Source organism: Ictidomys tridecemlineatus, chromosome 5 (genome assembly GCF_052094955.1).
Source record: "Ictidomys tridecemlineatus isolate mIctTri1 chromosome 5, mIctTri1.hap1, whole genome shotgun sequence".
Lineage (NCBI taxonomy): Eukaryota > Metazoa > Chordata > Mammalia > Rodentia > Sciuridae > Ictidomys > Ictidomys tridecemlineatus.
In genome coordinates, this window is record NC_135481.1 from 193,268,784 (window position 1) to 193,287,767 (window position 18,984).

Sequence of the window (18,984 nt, forward strand, 5' to 3'; positions counted from 1 at the left end):
TGGGTACAGGAGCCCCCACCTTTTTCATTGCCGAGTAGTATTTCCATAAACCATCGATTCCCCACCACTTTGCTGATGGTCATTGGGGCTGCTTCTCCCAGTCTGTGGTCTTTGGGACAGGGCTGAGCCTTTGTGTGGACACTGGTTTTCATTTGTGTTTTATAATGGCCTCAGGTTAGGAAGAGCAGGGTGTAGATGAGCAGCCCTACTGTTTTGCACGTCCATGGGTAGCGGGTGAGCTTCAGCTGTGCTTCATCCTTGCGAGCACTTGCTGTCTTGGTGGTTTTAAAATCTCAGCCATTCTAGAGACATGAACAAAGCGCACACCTCTGCTTCAGCTATTCCAGTGTAGGTCACAGCAGACTGGGATGCCGCATTCCTCCATGAAGGGGGTCCTCACCCTTCCTTCTTGGTTCTTGGTGGGCTCCGTGGTTACTTTCACCAGTAAAGTGTGACGGAAGGGACCCTGTGTCAGTTTCCATATCCGGGCCTCACGGGACCTGACAGACTCCACTTCCTGCCTATGGTGGCCTGACGGCCATGCAGTGAGGAAGCCCAAGCAGCCACATGGACAGGCAGTAGAGCCACGGGCTCTGATGAGCTGTCCCCTCTGTGCCCTGAGGTACTCCACCGAATGGATCTACTGCTGCTTTACACCACTCAGTTTCCGGCTGTGACCTTAGGAACCGTCATCTCCATGTTACACAGGAGAAAACAAGGTTCCGAGAGGTAAAGCCCGGGCTCTGCCTGGCGGCCCACAGACCCGAGCTCCGTGTACCAACCGTGGGTCCTAACAGAACAGGTCCCTGGACAGAGCAGTGAATTTCAGTCACAGACGGGGACCAAGGACAGGCTGGTGGACAGATTAACACATCAGAAAGGAAGCTGGGCTTCGGTCTCTGGTGGCCTGGTCTTAACAGGACGAGGCTTCTCCACAAGCCACCAGTGCCAGCCAGGCCACGCTGGGACCTCGGGACTCATCAGTGATTCTGAAGGCTGAGAGGAGCTGGGGACCATGAGAGGTCCACAACATGACGTCACCTGCTCCCTGAGGGTCCCCACTCATCCCTACCTTAGACTCTAGAGCAGTTATAAAGAGAAGCAGGTCCCATCCTCAGGCTGACCACCGATGCCCCTCCACAGCCGTGGAACCTGCTGACACGGGGCACACGCACTGGCACGGCAGGCCTGGACAGTCGGGGACATCTGTGGCACCACACAGAACGCGGGTGAGGGACCGTAAACCCAAACGCCCCCCGGGGCCACAGAGGCACCGTGGGTGGACAAGCGGGCTGGGCACATCCCTTATGCAGACACCCTGAGGCAGACTCGCTGCCACAGGGGACCCGCTCCCTCCATGTCCTGGAACGGGGACCCTGTCACAACACACAGAAGCCCAGGGTGGCCATCCCTGGGGTGGGTCACACTTGCCACCCATAGGGGCAGATGCTTGCAGGGGGTGAGGGGACAGGCCCTGCAGGGGGACCAGATATCCATTTCTCCAAGAGAAGCCACAAATCCAGATTTTGGGCATGAAATTCTAAAAATATCAGCAGCTGATTCCATTTTTTTCCCAGAAACATCAACAGAGCTGTCGGCAGCCCGGGGCCGGGAGTCATCTGTGCCCAACCTCCGTATTCAGGGCTTCGCGCGGGTTGGGGACCTCCCTGTGCTGCCTGCAGTCTCGGGGCTCCTGGCAGCACCCAGAGTCCCCACCACCCAGCTGGGTTTCCAGGACGGGGCGGTGGTGTGACCTCTGTCCACCCGTCCATGTGGACTCCTGCCCCGGCTCTCCTGTCTCTCAGGCTGCCTGGGCCTCCTTCCACAGGAGGTGTGGGGATGGGCGGGGAGGTGAGCACGCAGATGTCCTTGGTCATCAGTCTGCACCGTCTTCGGACCCACCTTCTCTGCTGTTCCTCCCTCAAGCCCCAACTCCAAGGCCGCCTGCTCTGTAAGCCTCCGGTTCCCCAGGGGGCCCGGACAGCCTCTGCTCTGAGATCCCCCGGCCTCACATCACCCTCGTCCCTGCATCCATGGTGGCTCTGGCTGGTCCAGCTGGACCATCCGCCTCTGTGGACAGGGTCCAGGGGCTGGGAATGGATCTGACTCTGTCCCCAGCTCATCTCAGGACCTGGGCAGGAGAAGGGCCAACCTTGTGAGGAAGAAGGTTCTTTGGCTGTAAAAAGTCCCTCTGGTCACCTTGCCACCAGGTAGAGCCACCTCTGCATGAGAACCTGGTTCCTGGGCCGGTTCCCATCTTGTTCCCTACAGTGTCCCCAGAGGCTGGCCCAGGGTGGGCACCGAGATGCCTGTGCCTGGCACAAAGCTCGTGCTGGGTGTACGTCTGGGGCTGTGGTCACTGTCACCCCCTGGGCACCCTCTAACACCTGGCTGTGGACCCTGAGCTTCACAGGGCCCTAGGTCTCCTGGTCAGGCCCAGCCTGGCAGCCTTGGTCCACTCAGGGGCAAGGGAGGCCTGGTCCCAAGACGGGGTGCTCTGGACCTCCAGGCAGGAGCCCCCACCCTGGGTTCCTGGTTTGCCTTCACAGAGCTTGGAATCTTCTAGAAAATTCCACCATGGCCCCCCCGGGGCTGCACGCCCGCTGGTGGACAGGGCTGGCAACGTCTCCCTGCGGGGCCGGGTGCAGAGGGGGGCGCACGGCAGGGCAGAGGGACAGAGGGCTCCTCCCGGCCGCCCGCACGGCCCTCCCCTGTCCCCGTCCCCGTCCCCCGTCCCCGGTCCCCGCGGCGGGAGTTAGTAGAGCGCCCCCCACCCCCACCCCGGCCGCCGCGTGGCCGCTCCAGGGCGCCACCTCGTGGCCGCGCCGCGCCCCCTGCAGCGGCCGACCCGGGAGAGGGTCAAGATGGCCGCCGGGCGGCACTGGGCGGGGCGCGCTGCCCGAGCGGGGGTCGCCCCTGCCGCCGGCCTGGCTCCCAGCCGCGCCTCCCGGCCACTCACCAGGTCGCCAGGCTGCAGTCCTCCCGCGCCACGAGTGGCCCCTCGATGGCCGCCTCCACCTCCCGCGCCTGGAACGAGAAGGTCCTGCGGCCAGCGGTGGTTTCCAGGGAGACGGGCACCCTTCCTCTGCTGCTTCTTGCCTTTGCTTGTTTATTTTTGGTTAAGCCAACTCAGCCTTAGGTCACTCCCTGGCCCTCCCAGACCCTTCCCTCCCCAAACCTCTGCAGGCTGGTTCAGGTAGCAATGACTCCCGGCCACCGCGGGCTGGCCAAGGCCAGTGGCCATCTGCTCTGCACCGTTCAGAGATGAGACACGTGAGTACCAGCAGGGGTAACACAGCCATCCTTGTCCTCCTTGTGTTGGGGACGAGGAAACCAAGGCTCAGAGAGGCAAGGTAACCTGCCCCAGGTCCTACGTTACCAAGAGGCGGGGCCAGGGGTGGAAGGCAGGTTGGAGTCCCCATCTCAAAGCCTGCTCTGATAGGCACCTTGGCACGTCGGGGCAGCCTCAGAGAAGTGGCACAAGCTGCACAGTGTAGCATGGCCAGTTCTGTAGAACTGTGTACAAAGCCGCTCAACGGAGAAGGCCCCGGATGTGCCCATCTGGTCATAGCTGGGGTAGGTACTGTGACCAAAAAGTCGTCATTTATTGGAAGTTCAGGTTTAACCGGGCGTCCTGAGGGTGGTCTGCGCCCCTGTCACCATGCTCACTCAGCCCTGAGGAGCGCGCCTGACAAAGGAGACCTGAAGGTCTCAGGCTCTCTGAGGGTCCCAACACTCCCGGGTGCTGAGGGCATGGTCAGGGTGGAGTGCAGGCTTGGCATGCACCAGGCTCTGGGTTCCAGCCCCAGCGCTGAAAAGAGAAAGAGGGCGAGAGAACAGACGGGCTTGGGCTCCTCTCAAAGGCGCTCACCCAGGTCTCAAGCAACTGGCCGCCAGCAGCTGTCAGGAAACAGGCCGAGGTTGGCCAAGTCTCAACATTTGTCAAGAAATTCTAATGTCATAGGAAAGGTCCCAGTTTTTAAATCTGGGCATAGGTTAAAAAAAAAATCTTTAACACCCCTCGGGCCAAACCTCACAGGAGCAGTGCCGGCCTGCGGAGCCTCTCCCCACTCACCTGTGCGGCCTCCACCCCCCGAGCCTGCACTACCTTCCTGACCCAGGAGCCGTTTAACTAGCAGGCACAGAGCCCTTCCTCCACTGACCACAGGGCCCTGCCGGGGACGTGTGACCAGAGGCTGCTGGGCAGGCTGGGGCCATCCCACTCCTGAAGACTGCCCGCCACCCACTTGTCCCCACCGAGGTTTGAACCGAGCTCCTGCCTGTGGTGTGAGCCGTCGCTGCCACAACAAAATAAGCCACTCACTGCACAAAGCCTCCTTCCGGCTGGAGTATAAATAGGACCCAGTTGCAATTTTAAACTCCGGGACCTTCATCTCACAGCTGGGAGTATTCTGGGCTGCCGCAGGGACGCTGGACAGGAGCAGGGGCCACGGCGGGGGAAGGGTGGGAGGCACGAAAGAAGATCCCCTGGTCCCAGAAAATAAAACTGTGGTCAGTGACGTCACGCCATCACCACGCTAGGGAGAAAGACGGGCCAGGAGAAGGGGAAGGTGGGATGTTTCCTTGGAGCCAAAGAGAAATGAAAGGCATGGGAGGGGCAGGGGCTGCCGGAGAGCCCCAGGAGCCGGATGCAAACAGCCCAGACCCCAGGTGGCGCACCTCGGGAGAGATCCCGGGGCCCCAGAGGCCCGTAGCCACCCAAGGGAGCCTCCTTCCCAAGGTGCCCCGAGCTCCCGACCTCCACAGTCCAGTTCAGGAAGGACCAGGCCTCGGGGCCACGTGGAGCTCAGTGGTGAAGTGTGGACCTAGCCTGTGCAAGACCCTGGTGGGGACGGGCACGGTGGCATACGCCTTAATCCCAGCGGCTCGAGAGACTGAGGCAGGAGGACCGCCAGTTCAAAGCCAGCCTCGGCGAGACCCTGGATCTCTAAATAAAATACAAGACTGGGGACGTGGCTCAGTGGCCGAGAGAGGAGAGAGGACAAAGACCAGACAGGGCAAGTTCAAGTCTGCCCTGGGCGCCAAGGCCGCCGCCTCCTCCGCTGGCTTGGGACCTCACCCCGTGGCCCCACTTGTGTGTTTGGGTGGCTCACCTACGACCGGAGCCAGCCTGCCCATACCTGAGCCACATCCCCAGTCCTGGTGGCAGGGTCGTCAGGAGGTTGACCAGACACCAAAAGTGTGACTGCGTCATGCAGCAGAGGCTGACACACACGGGCACAGAAGGGACAGCTGCGTCACGCTCCTCTTTCCCGAGAGACAGAAGCCATGGCTGATCCCTCGGTAGAGACGACCCCACTCGATTCCCAGAAGAACCCTCTAGTTGGGCTGAGGAACAGGGGATCAGAAACATGGAGTTACCTGCTCAAGGTCACACAGCTAATAAATACTGAAGCCAGAACTTGACTCTGAGCAACACGACCTAGAGCTGTAGGTCTTATGGGGGCGGGGGGGGGGGGCGTGTTTTGTTTGTCGTCTTTGACTTTTGCAGTCCTGGGGATGGAACTCGGGGCCCACGGGTGCTAAGCCAGTGCTCTGACGCTGAGCCACACCCCGGCCTTCTTACTTTTGGCAGCCTTGCTCTGTGCTGAGGCTGGCCTTGAACTTGCAGTGCTCCTGCCTCGGCCTCCTGGGTAACTGTGACTGCAGGTGTGGGCCACGTGCCAGGCCACAGCTTAGAGTCTGTAGCCACGGGGATGCTCTGGGGAGGGGTGGGGGGAGACGTGTCCCTTCATTGCTGCCTGTGGGCTGTGGTCGCTCCCCCCAACCTCAGCTCCCGAGGCCCAGGGTGGTGCCCAAGAGCAGGAAGGGGCTCAGAATGTCCTTGCCACCTGTCTGGCTGGCTTCAGGAGGAACAAGCCCCACACATTCCTGGCCCACAGAAAGGAGCTGGGATCGGCCACCCCAGCAGGCCCACAAATCACTCATGGGACGATTTCTCTCAAGATAATCCCCTAAGTGGCTGCAGGAAGGGTCCCGCGGGCTGCAGCCCACAGGCTTCTTTAGCCAGCCTGAAAGCAAGACGAGGGTCCCTGCAGCTCTTGGTGACTCCTGGGACATAGACTGCTCCAGTCCCAGGGGAAGGGGCAAAGAGCTTGCTCTACGTGACACCTGGGCATTCCGGGGACGCGATTAGGCTCCTGTTTTGCAGCCTGGCAAGCGCTCTGCGCCTGAGCCACACCCAGTCCTCGTGGGCATCTTTAACACGGGAAGACGCGGCTGTGTCCCTCCACGTTCCCCAAAGGCTGACCCAGGCTCCCAGCTGGACAGGCCAAGACAGACAGGGGCTGGCCCTGCTCAACCTCCCTGCCCACTGCCGCCCAGCCACAGGGCGTCATCTCCTGCTGGGACGACTGCAGGAGCCTGCCCACTGTCCCCAGGCCCGCTCCCCTTCAGTCTCCTCCCCTGCTCGCCACCCTCCCCGGACCACCCTGGCTGAGATCCCGGAGGTGGGGCCGGAGCGTGGGGAGGAAGTGGAGCAGTGCGGAGCCTGGTGGAAGGTGCCGTTGTGCGGTTGCTCTGGAAACCAGCCTGGAAGTTCCTGGGGAGGAAGGCGGCAGCTACCCCATGACCAAGCTCCTTCCCCAGAAGAACTGAAAACACATGCTCCTGCAGGAACGCGCACAGATGACCCGAGCAGTCAACAAGTGGGGTCGCCTGGTGTCCCTGAGCCGGGCCCGGGCCCATGAGGCGTGCTCGATGCTCACCCGGGATAACAGTCTTCTGCCTGATGAAAGGAACGGGGTCTGTCCGGGCTGCAGTGGGGAGGGTCCTGAGCGCACGCAAGTGACAGGAGCCAGCCACGGTGGCCACGGGCTACGGATCTCATCTGTACGGCGCACCCAGAAGGGGAGGCGAGAGGCCAGAGTGCATTAGTGCCCCTCCCTTTGGTGGGGGCAGGGGAGGGGCGGGGATCCTTGTCAGGGCTGTGGGGTTTCCTTTCAGAGGCGGTGGGAATGTTCTGGAACGAGCCGTGGGAGCATTGGAGCCTCCCAGTGAGCACAGCGAGTGCCACTCCAGTGGGGCTCCCCTGGAATCCCAGCTGCTCTGGAGGCCGAGGCAGGAGGACCCCAAGCTTCAGTCTGGCCTGGCCAGCTTCGGGAGACCCTGGCTCTCCCGCCACCAGAGGACATGTCTGGACACCGTGGGTTTTGGTGTGTTTTTAAATCCAGTTTTCTGTTACAGGTCCCGCAAGAGGGCCTGGCCCACGGTAGAGCTGGGGTTTCCCAGCCCCCTCCCAGCCCCCTGCCCTTCTGCCACTGTGCCCATGAGGAGGTGGCTCTGTCTGGAGTGTGGCCCCCCGTGCTGGAAGCTTAATCCCCCATGACCATGTTGGGAGGATGCAGCAGAAAGATGCTCACAAACGCGGGCCCTCGACTTGGACTTCCAGCCTCCAGAACCGGGAGCCAAATGACCTTCTGCTCATCCCAAGTAACCCCGCCAGTGCGACCTGTCACAGCTGCACAAAACAGACCAAGACAGTGACACTCTGTGCCGCCTGGGCCTCAGCCTGGGCCTCGGCCTGGAGCTGGATTCGCCCTCCTGGAAGCAGCGCTGGGAGTCAGTCCAGGCGATCTGCTGCAGAGGCCCTGGTGAGAGGCCCCGGAGGTTGGGAGGCCATGCGGAGACTGAGACGCACACGGCCAGCAGCACCAGCAGCCAGACGAGGGCCAGGCCACACTGGACCCGCAGGGGCAGATGGCACAGCCGGACACAGCCAGCAGCAGCTACCCACCCAGGCACCTCCAAGTCGCGGGCATGTGTTAAGCTGAGCGGGTTGAGTCGTTTGCTACCCGCAGTTGGGGATCAATACGGTGCTCGATGCTCGATGAATATTCTTTGCAAGAAAGAAAGGACGGAGGGAGGGAGGGAGGAAATCAGCAGGAGGAGCAGGACACGCACCCACAGGAGCCACCGCCTGAGGACCGCAGCCCAGAGCTGTCGTCCTGACCGCACCTTCTGTGCTGTGTGGTCTCCACTCCATCTTTGACCATCCCCGTGCCTCAGTTTCCCCATTTGAAAACGGGGGTGGGGGACACTGCTCCGACCCCTCAGGAGGGACCCGGAGGATGCCAACCAAGCAGCTTCCCAGGGTCACTTGCCATCCCCCTGAGCCACAAGCCCCACGTCCATGTCTGTAACGTGGACCCAGCCGGGTCTCCAGACCTGCGTGGACACAGAAGCCAGGCAGGTGACGGTCACCTGTTGGGTCAGGAAGGAGCCAGCCTACGGATGCCTCTGCCAATGGCTGGAGTTCCGTGTCCCACCTTTGTCTTACGAAAGGCAGCAGCACAAGCCGACCACGCCTCGGCCGAGGCCCAGCCTCAGGGAGGGAGTGGGAGACCCTTGGCCCCATCGAAAGAGGCGGCTGCCTGGCACCAGCTGGTGCCAAGGGGAGCTGCAGGCCCGCCCGTCCAGGACAAACGTGGTCCGGACCCTCGTGCAATGCTCCCATTGGCAGCCATCTAAAACCAACCTGGTGGGTCTTTAAGACCCACGATGGTCAGTAAGACTGCTGGGGGCCAACACGGCCTTCAGACCGGGGCCACGCTGGGCCTTAAGGACACAAATGTGTAAAGTGTCCAAAGAGGCCAGTCCGCAGAGACCGGGGAGCTGGGTGGGGTCTGGGGTGAGAGCTGAGAGGTCAGGGTCTCCCCTGAGGGGGGAGGAAACAGCTGGGGGCTGTGACCAGGCCAGGCCATTAAATGGTCACTTTAGATGAGTGGCTCCTGTGTGCGTGGGTTGTACCTTAGCAGCGCTATTTAAACACACACAGAATCTTCACAGAAACCTCAGCGTCCACTCAACCTGGGCAGAAGCAGCAGCTCTCCTCTGGGTCCGGGATGAAAGGGGTGAAATGGGAGTTGAAAGCCCCGGGCTGGGGCACAGAGAGAGCTCCGGCCGCCTCGGTCTGCACTGCACCAGGGAGGACCTGGCCAGGTACATGATCGTCCCCTCCTCAAGGAAGAGACACCCGTCCTGGTCCCTCAGGACCCTCGTCCTCGAGGTCTGAGTGTCCAGAGGGGACCGGCCACGCTTCCACACTCATCCTGACCCCAACTTCCAAGAAGGTAATTTGGCGACAATGACTGGGGCCCGGCGGTAGAGGGCTTGCGTCGGGCGTGCGAGCCGTGGGTGGATCCTCAGCACCACATATAAATAAGTAAATAGAATAAGGATATTTTTAAAAAATGCTCACACCCTCCGACGGTCCCCTCCTCCCAGGGTTTATCCTGATTTTGCACAAATGCACAGTGACGGGTTTCAGATGTTCACAGCAAAAGGCTCCACAGAACCCAAGTGACTGTCAGTGGAAGAACGGTCACCTAAGTAATAAGTCACACAAAAAAAATCAGGCAGAGGACCGGGGACGTACCTAGAGGTGGATCATTTACCTGGTAGGGGAAGGCCCTGGGTCTGGTCCCCAGCACTGAAACCACAATGAACACGGGGTAGTTCTCTGTGCACTAGTGTGGAGAGCTCTCCAGCCGCGTTGAGAAGGACGCACAGGGCACAAGGCAGGAGTGGGCAGAGGACGGTGGGGGTGGGGAGGGCCTGAGCAGGGCAGGCCTCTGCAGGCAGGAGCGACGGCCGCTCAGCCGCCACAGTCACGGGCTCTCGGACGGGTCACGTCTGTGGACTTTTTAAAATTCTTAAAACTTAATTGCTAAAAACAATTAATTCCAATTTACTTTAAATGAAGCACAAAGCAGAATTTCCCCACAGCCACAGTGACTCAATCCAGGGACCGAGGCCCATTTGGACGGTGCAGGCAGTAGCTGGGTTTTGCACAACTGTGACGTCCGCAGCTGGCCCGAGGTACACAGGTGCAGAGGGGACACGAGACCCCACGCCTGCACCAGGGCATCCTGGAGAGTGGAGAACTCCTAACCTCCAGCCCCGAGGGGGCCCGGGGTCGCCTGCTTCCAGAGACGGTGCAGAACCGCGGGCCACGAGGTGAGTGGCATCACCCTCGCCCCGAGCCCCTGGGGGCCCTGGGGACGGGCCTGGTGCCCTCATCCCAGCGCCTGGCACGGTGTCTGCAGCTGGACCCGCTCAGCAAACACCTGTGCCATGACTGCCACGTGACGAACGTCCCCAGACCGCTCACGGCAGCCCCACCCTTGACATCTTCTGTGGATTCCTGGCCCCGTCCTCCCACCCCACCACCAGATGGCCACGGAGATGGAGGCGCAGAGAGGCCCCAGCACAGGCCCCAGCCCTGTGCTCCCCCCTCTTGGCCGTCCAGGGCCTGGGCTGAGCACGGTGTCCACACACCCATGAGACCTTTCCTCCACCCGTCGGCACCAGGCACCGAGGACCCAGGGCAAGCAGGACAGTGGGTCCCGAGGCTGGGCGTGGGGCACTCCTGGACTCTGGCTCAGGTCCCACTGCCACCAACAAGCCCGTGACCCCAGTCAGGTCCAGGCCAGAGCAGGCGGGTGGCCTTAAGCAGGACGACTGTCAGAATCACCAGGGGAATGTGGAGAAGTCCGGATCCCCAGGCTGGGGCCCTGGGATCACCTGTCCACACCAGCTCCACACAGCAGACACAGTGATGTCCCACACCAATTAGACCAGAATGGTAAGAATCGAACCCAGTGCCTCACCCTGCCAGGCAGGCGCTCTACCACTGAGCCACGACCCGGCCCCAACGCCTCAGTACTTCTTGTGAAGATTCCCCAAACATGACAATGTCCACAAAGTTTAGGAACCAGGACCTGCCCAGGGCCCTCAGCCACAGCTGGGCCCGCCCCCAGCGGCAGGCTTCACGGAGTCTCCGCTTTACAGGTGCATCGAGTGTGGAATCTCTGCCTTCTGCTGGGATTGCCACAAGGTGGTCGCACATGCACACACCGAGGTGGGCAGCGTCTCGGGCAGCAAGGTGTCCACTGTGTCCACCGGGGACCAGCCATGCTCACGGGCACAGGGCTGTTTCCAATCTTTGGGAAGCTGTTTCTTTCTACCGCTTCTCCCTTGGGACTGAGGGTCACCAGCCAGGAAGAAGGTGTCTTGGGTAAGGCCCTGTCAGGGCACCAAGGACAGCTCACTGCTGGTCGCATGGATCCCAGCCGGGAACTTCCTTTCAAGGGGTGGGCCCTCTCCCAGTGCCCACTGTGGCCTTGGCTTCTCATGCCCCAGAAGTCTCTGAGCCAGGGGCCCGGTGGGCACTGTCCTCCTGTACCTGGGGCCTCAGCAGCCAACTCTGGCCTCCTGGCAGCCACTCCAGCCTTGGGGGGGAAGTCCCAAGCCGGACCCCAGCCTGCACCTGCTCACACCCAGCTCAGGGCTTTGATCCATGACCCAAGAGCAGAGCCACACTCCTGCCCAGGCCCCCGGCCCGCTGGGCCCTGCCCGCTTCCCACCGCCCCACCTGAGGTCCACCTCGCGACCCTCTGGGTCCCTATCCCCCCAGCTGTGCACAGAGGAGCCAGTGTTTGCCCTCCTCTAGACACTAGGCCTCCACCGCAGCGGCCCTTAGGTTCCTCCCGTGCAGCCTCTGTCACCATTCTGTCACAGCCCTTCCTCAGTATCTGTGAGGAACTGGTTCCAGGACCCCTTCAGATACCAAAACCTGAGGACGCTCAGGTGGTTGCATAGAAGGGTGTAGCTCTGCACAGATCCTAGGCACATCCTCCTGTAGGCAGGCAGTGGCTCAAGCCTGTAACCAGCGACTGGGGAGGCTGAGGCAGGAGGATCTCAAGATTAGCCCGGGCAACTTCGCAAGACGCTGTCTCAAAATATAATTTTAAAAAAGGGCTGGGGAGGGCTGGGACTCAGTGGCAGAGCGCCTGCCCCGCACGTGTGAGGCCCTGGGTTCCATCCTCAGCACCACATATAAATAAATAAACAAATAAAATAAAGTCATTGTGTTCATCTACAACTAAGGAAAAAAATATTAATGATTTTACAAAAAGGGCTGGGGATGCGCCTCAGTGGGAAAGCACTTGCCCAGCATGTGTGAAGGGCTGAGCTCAATCCCTAGTACTGTTTTAAAAGCCCTCCTGTCTGCGCATCTTAGGTCATCTCTGATGCTTCATGTTGCTCAAATACAAATTCCTTGCTATGTGACTCGCTGCGATGCTGTTTGCCTCTTTTGCTGCTTTAGTTTTGCTGGGGATGAACCCAGGTCTGTGTGCGCTTGGCAAGCACCTACCGCCGAGCCACATCCCCAGCCTGTACTAGGTCTTTGAATATCTGTATCATTTTTATTATTCTATATTTTGTACATTTTCCCCCAACATTTTTGATCCCCAGGTGGCTAGACCTGCAGGTGTGGAACCTGCGTCTACAGCACGGCCACCGTCTTCCCTTCCATCTTGACTGTCCGCGCATCTCCCAGACCATGACGCCAGTCTTGAGGACGGGCACCATTGTGTGCCACTGGCTTGCCCAGAACCCAGAACACAGTAGGTTTTCTGAAAATTTGAAGCATAAGTTAACACAGAACTACATCCCTGAGACAATCTGCGCCCTGTGGTCCACCCACGGACCTCTAATCTAACACCTAAGACTTGGATGTAAAGGGACGAGCAGGTCACGGGGCACACAGGGTGGTTTCACGTAGGCCCATGGTGTCTGCAGGCCAGACACAGGGACTATTCTCAGATTCCACAGAAAAACAGCCTCTTCCTCATTTTTCTTAAAACACAAGGCCATTTCTGGCTAATTTGTGTTTAATTGTTTTTGCCAGATACACAGTTTCAGCAAACAAATCTCTCCCTTTCCTCTTATGACGACAGAAAAATCAAAAAGTTCCAGCACCAGGGTAAATGGTGACCAGCAGCAGCTTTAGTGAGGGAGTGGCAGGGACCAGGGGGCACTGTGGCAAAGACCATTTCATTGAAATAAATAATAATAACTAAATAAATGAGAAACACATTTTTGCCCCAAGAAAAACGTCCACTTAAGAAACCTAGGTAGCTGGGTGTTGAGGCTCACACCTGTCATCCTCAGGAGGCGGAGCAGGAGGATCGCGAGTTCAAGGCCAGCCTGAGCAAAAGCCAGGTGCTGAGCAGCTCGTAAGACACCCTGCAGCACTCCTCTGTCCACTCCTGCGTCCTGAAAGGCAGTGCCAAGCTGCTGTGGCCTGCGGCGCCGCCCAGAAGCTCCTGTGTGAGACCGTGAAGGGCGTTTAGAGGTGAAGTTTAGGGTTAGGAGAGCCTTGTCCTAATCGGTGCGTGGGTCCCCTGACGTGGCTGATGGGTGGTGACTCTGCAGGTGGAGACAGGTCCCTGGGGTTGGGCCTTTGGGTTTATGTCTTGTCCCTAGTGGGCAGAGCTCTCTGCTTCCTGATGGCCCTGTCCTGAGCTGCCTTCCCCCCACGCCCTTCCACCGTGATGGTTGGCCTCCCTTCCGGCCCAGAGTCATGGAGTCGTCGGCCGTGGCTGAACCTCGAGATGGTGAGTGCCAAGTAACTTCTCCTCCTCTAACTGTTCTCGCCAGGTCCTTTGGTCACAGCGATGAACAAGCTAAGACACAAGGGCAGGCACGCCCTCTGCCTGCTGCCTATCCACCAGGCCCTCTGCCCCCTTCTCCCGGGGCCTGGGGCTTCTCTCCACCCACGACACCCTGCCCACCCCCCAGCAGGCTGCCGGGTTCTTCCAATGTGGTTCCGCTGCCTGGGATAGTTTTCTCCTGGAGCCGGCCAACTCCGGTTCAGGCTTCAGGGCTCACCCTAACATGTCACTGCCTCAGGGAAGCCCTCCAGGACTGCAGGTAGGTGCTACCCTCCTCCTCCCCTCCCGGACCTCAGGCTCCCTGGTCCCTGCACATCCCGGGGGCTACTGCCCAGACACAGCTTCTCAGAGAGGCCTTGCCCAGCCTCCACTCCAGACACCCAGAGCCGCCCTCCAGCCTGGGGCGTGTCCAGGGCACTCATCACAACTAATGGGTGTTATCTGTCCCTGGCCTGCTGTCTGACGGCCAGGCGCAGGCCCAGGTCTGGCTGCTCTGTCCTCTCCAGCCCAGGCCGACCTGCACAGAGCAGGGCAAGCCCCAATTCACCAAGGAAGCTGGACATCCGTGGGGCTGGCACCGGCTGGATTCAGGCGCCACTTCCTGTAAGAGCCAACAGGACGTGGGGAAAGGGCTGCGGGAGGGCCACCGCTGCTCAGGCCCTTCCCGATGCACACGTCCCTTTCCGGGCTCATCTGCCAGCTGCAGCTCAGGGGCCTGTAGTGAATCACCGCTAAGGAGAGCCTGGCGCAGCTTCTTTTGGTAAATAAGCTTCAGCAGGCGCGGTAAGTGGGTTTACAGCCGCATAGAGCTACAGGGAGCTGGGGTTCTCCATTACGCCCCTGATAAACGAGCCGAGCAAAGCTGCTCTGAGTGAAGGTGCCCAGAGGAGGGACAGCCAACACACAGTCTGCAGAAGACGGCCCACAGCGGGCCCGAGGGAGGCTGGGGTTTAGCCGCTGGGCACAGGGACTGGCGCTGCTCACACTCAGGGCCTGGGCACGTGGCTCAGGGCAGAGTGAGGCACTGGGTGATCCCCAGCTCCACATAAAAGTAAATAAATAAAACAAAGGTCTTGTGTCCATCTACAGCAACAACAAAAATCTTTTAAAAAGAAAAGAAATAAGAACCCTGGAGCCGGGGGAAACTGCGGACACCTGTCCCCATGCCGCCAGACCAAGATGTGATAGGGGACTGGGCCTCCTCCAGGGTCCAGCTTTGAGCCACTTACAGATGTTCGTAAATCCTGGATCCACACGCCGACACGCACTCAGTGAAAGCCTCCGTTCCTGAGCTATGAAATCTGCATGAGAACTTCACGGCCACTAGGTCAGTCCCTGTGCAAGGGCACAACCTACAAGCTGAGCAGCACACTGCTGGCGCGTAGTAGGTACTCACAGAAACAATGCTTATTTCATGGTGGGATGCTAAGTCAAATAATGATGTAGACTCTCTAATGCAGAAGCCATCCACCCCAAGGGACCACCGAGCATTTAAAATGTGGCTGGCCCAGAGACAGGCTTTAAAACGCCTGATTTGAAAAATAAATAAATAAAATTTTTTAAAAAATTAAAAAGCTTGATTTCTAAAACTTGGTTAAGAGAAAAGAATGTAAAATGTCATTATTTTAAAAATACCTATTACATGTTGAAATATTTTGGATCTGCATTATTTCGGATAAATGATATTTTGGATACACTTAATATGGTGAAATGATGTCATCTGTGTTTCTGTGTGTGCTTCTTGGGGCACTTGAAATTACAAAGATGTCTCACATTTGTGGTTGGAATCTTACTTCCACAGGATAGTTCTTATGGATGCGCTCATTTAACCCAGGGGACCTGTACCACTGAGTTACCTCCCCAGTCCTTTTTATTTTATTTGGGGTTTTGCAAAGTTGGTGAGGCCAGTCTAGAATTTGCGGTCCTCCTGGCTCAGTATCCCAAGCTGCAGGGATTTCAGGCATGAACCACAGCATCTGAGTTGTGTGCTACTTCTTTTATTTATTTACCTCTCTCTCTCCTCTCTCTCTCTCTCTCTCTCTCTCTCTCTCTCTCTTATTTTTTGGTTTTGTCGTGCTTCTTTGTTTTGTCTTGGCATGTTACTTCCTAAACTGAGTTATGATTCACATTCCCCCAAATTCACTTGCTTAATGTGTAGGATCCAGCAGTTTCCTTCACAAAGTTCTGCGCCCATCCCTGCTAATGTCACAACACTTTTTTCACCAGGAACAGCGTCCCCTTACCTTATCCTCACAGCCACTATCCATTTTTCCATCCCCTGCACCTTTTTTCTTTCTTTTCTTTTTCTTTTTGGTACTCGGGATTGAACCTGGGGTGCTTTGACATTGAGCTACAGCCTCAGTCCTTAGGGGGAAAAAATATATATATATATATATATTTTTTTTTAATTTTGAGGATCTTGCTAAGTTGCTTCCAGAAGTTTCTGAGGCTGGCCTTGAACTTGAGATCCTCCTGCCTCGGCCGCCTAAGTCGCTGGGATCACAGGCCTGCAGCTGCCTCAGCGGCTTTCTATGCCATTTTGAGAAAAGAAAAGCAAGTTGCAGGGAGCACTGTATCATCAGGGGGCTAATACAGATGCGGATATATAAACACCCACATCGCTGAAGGCACTCTTAAGCGTTGGAAGGATGCTCACCAACTGTTGGTGCTGATTTTCTCTGCGAACTGGAACTGAAGTGGGAAGAAAATGAGAGGGCGAGGCCCGGCCTTTATTCTAAATGCTTCCGCGCTGCTTTTGTGATTTAAAAAGAGAAGGGGCTGGTTTTCTGGCCCTAAATAACTGCTAGTGGACTTGGGTAACTTTTCCCAGCTCCATCAACAGACTGCTCCAGCGGGAAGGAGGCAGGAGCCTCGTTTTAGCTGTACTTTTTATTTATGCGTTTAAAATAGAAAGTGCCGAGAGGGACGTGGTGTTTTGCTCCTAGCAACCGAAGCGGACCGCGGCCTCGGGGCTTCCCGCGCCCGGGCTCTGGCACCGCTCAGAGGAGGCCGGGGCTGGACAGGGGCAGGGCCCGTCGGGCGTCCCCAGGGCCAGCCCGGCAAAGGGCAGCAGCCCCGACCGCGCTCGACCCGGCGTCCCGGGACCCGGGCGGGGGTCCCGGGGTCAGCAGCAGCGGGGACGAGCTGCGACCCGCCGGTCATCTCAGGGTCGCCCCCGGCAGCCCCCGCTCCAGAGGGCGGCGGTCCTGGCCCCCCAGCCCTCGGCCGCGCGAGGATGCGGCGAGAACCGCGGGTCCCCACCCGTGACTCCCGCATGGTCCTCCACCCCCGGTCCCCTACCTCTGCCCCGGGCTCGGGGGTCAGGAAGAGCGCGAGCTCGTGCGCCCCCCTGCGCTCGGGCTCCGGACGGTCGGCGTCCACTAGCAGCATCCGGAGGGCGACGGGGTCCGGGGGGCACCGAGAGCCCGAGCGCCCGTCCCCGCGCCAGGGGCTTGGAGCCCCGCCCCGGCCCGCTGCTTGCCCCGCGGCCCGCCCGGCCGAGGGAGGCGGGGCAGGTGCGCTCCGGCCGCGGCCCGCAGCTCCCCGCAGCTCCCCGGGCGCCGGCCGAGCGGGCAGCGCCACCCAGTGGTGCGCCGCGCTCACTGCGGCCGCCCCTGCACCACCCGGTGGACCAGGGCCTGGCCAGCTCGTTGGCAGATTGCAGTCACCTGGGCCCGTTTGAAACGGACGAGGCCCGGCCCCACACAGTCTTTTACGGTTGAGACCCGACAATCAGAATTTTCTGAAGGTCACCAGATGGTTCCAACACCCAGCCTCGTCGAGAAGGAGGACCAATGGCGAAGAGCACACCTTTCTGTTGGAAGCCCCGGAGGGCAGTGGTTCCCGGCGTTGGAAACCCACTGCGAGCTTTTAAATGCCCCCAACCAGACCTCATGCCCGGCAGATTAGGTCAGAACCCCTGTGCGTGGGACTTGGTGACCAGAGATGGCGCCGGGACTGGAAGAGCAGCTCTGCCACCCAACACCCCCCACACACAACCCCTCATCAGAAGTTTTCTCGGGTGATTCCAGGGTCCACCCAGTGTTAGAGCTGTCCTAGGGCCTTCTTCTTTTAAAGCCCCCAAGCTGCTGGCCCCAGGACCATCCTATTCAGCAGCTGGTTTTAGGAAAGCCGAGGGTAGCGGGTAGCGCAGGACCCACTCCTCCTCTTCCTCCTCCGGGCAGCCTTTATTTATTTGTGGTTCTAGGGACTGAAACTGGGACAGCTCTACCACTGAGATGCTCCTAAGCTATCAGAGACCCTGGGGCTGAAGGAGGAGGGCTCACCCCACGCCCCAAACCAATAGTCATGGTACAGGACCAAGAAAGTCCATGGGCCAGGCAAGTCTAGAGTCTTGATTTTTCGCAGGACTCCTCTTTCAGAATATTAAATTTGGCCCCGGCATGGGGTGGCGCATGCCTGTAATCCCAGCTGCTCAAAGGCAGGAGGATTCCAAAGTTCAAAACCAGCCTCAGCCACTTAGTGGGTCCCTAAGCAGCTTTAGGGAGCCTCTGTCTCGACTTAAAAAATAAAAAGGGCTGGGGTGTGGCTCAGTACGCAAGCACCTCTGGCTCAATCCCTGGTGAGACAGAGAGATACATGGAGAGAAAGAACTTGTTTCAGTTTAATGGGTTGACCTTAGGGTTGGAAGTAAGTACACAGGGTGCCTCTCGGCCAGCTTCGGTTCCATCTGGATTCACCTCCTGTCAGGCAGCCCAGGGAGGGTCTGAGCACGCCCTGGCTCGGGTCACCCAGCCACCCCTCTCCAATCCCTACTTCCAAAGCACCCTCTGCTAACTTCTCGACATCCCGCCTGTACATCCAGGACTTCAGCCCACAGTCATTTTCTGGAAAATTCTTGGCAAAGACTTGGGTCTCAGGTGCTCAGGGAAAGGGTTTGTGGGAACTCGCTGAGCCCCACGTGGCCGTGGGCCACGGCATGACTTCCCTCGGTGTGCCAACCCTCCGGGCATCCCACGCTGGTCTAGGCACCAGCCTTGGCCCCTCACCCGTCCCCTGGCTGGGACCCCTTCATCAAGGGCCCAGAACTGGCCCAGATTGGCCAAGTGGGGCTGAGTGTCACAACTGGCCTTCGGATAGAGGTCAGGGACGAAATGGTCAGTGGGAGAGGAGCTGCCGTCACCGAGTGGCTTTTAAGTCATGCCCAAGCACACCACAGGTTGCTTAGGTGACACGCAGTGTGAGCCTAAAGGGACACGCAGAAACCATGCTCCCCCACCCACCAGGAAGGTGGCTGCTGGGGTGGGGGGACTCGGGAGGGACAATGACATTTGTGATGTTCGTCTCTTTAGTTGATGTTGGCTCTGATACTTAACCGTTTCCAATGCCCAAAATGACTCAGTGAAACCCCAGCAAACCCCACAGCCTGGAATGCTGGTTAGCAGCACCGACTGCCGCCCCTTCCCCAGCGCCCCTGGACCTGCACTCTGGCCAGGCGCCCCCACAGCCATTTTGCCTGTGAGTGTGCAGAAACACTCTGCTG

General features: G+C 59.0%; 1 protein-coding gene and 1 long non-coding RNA gene across 11 annotated transcripts in view; one reads left to right on the forward strand and one right to left on the reverse strand.

The window, feature by feature from the left end:
* Bcas4 (breast carcinoma amplified sequence 4) overlaps window positions 1-17,008 on the reverse strand; it is a 30,075-nt gene extending 13,067 nt beyond the window's left edge. Inside the window, 2 exon segments of the mRNA XM_078051911.1 lie at window positions 2,956-3,027; window positions 16,782-17,008. Coding sequence (XP_077908037.1) covers window positions 2,956-3,027; window positions 16,782-16,871 — 162 coding nt within the window. The 5' untranslated portion in view covers window positions 16,872-17,008.
* LOC120886349 (uncharacterized) lies at window positions 2,804-15,182 on the forward strand. Of its 10 annotated transcripts, none has more exons than XR_013439804.1 (6): window positions 2,804-3,273; window positions 7,207-9,978; window positions 10,068-12,431; window positions 12,979-13,740; window positions 13,952-14,241; window positions 14,571-15,182. It is a non-coding gene; the product is annotated as an uncharacterized LOC120886349 (long non-coding RNA). The 10 variants fall into 10 exon arrangements; XR_013439802.1 differs by having other exon boundaries at window positions 12,979-13,424; window positions 13,609-14,241; XR_013439803.1 differs by having other exon boundaries at window positions 12,979-13,424; window positions 13,612-14,241.
* Window positions 17,009-18,984: the final 1,976 nt, after the last annotated feature.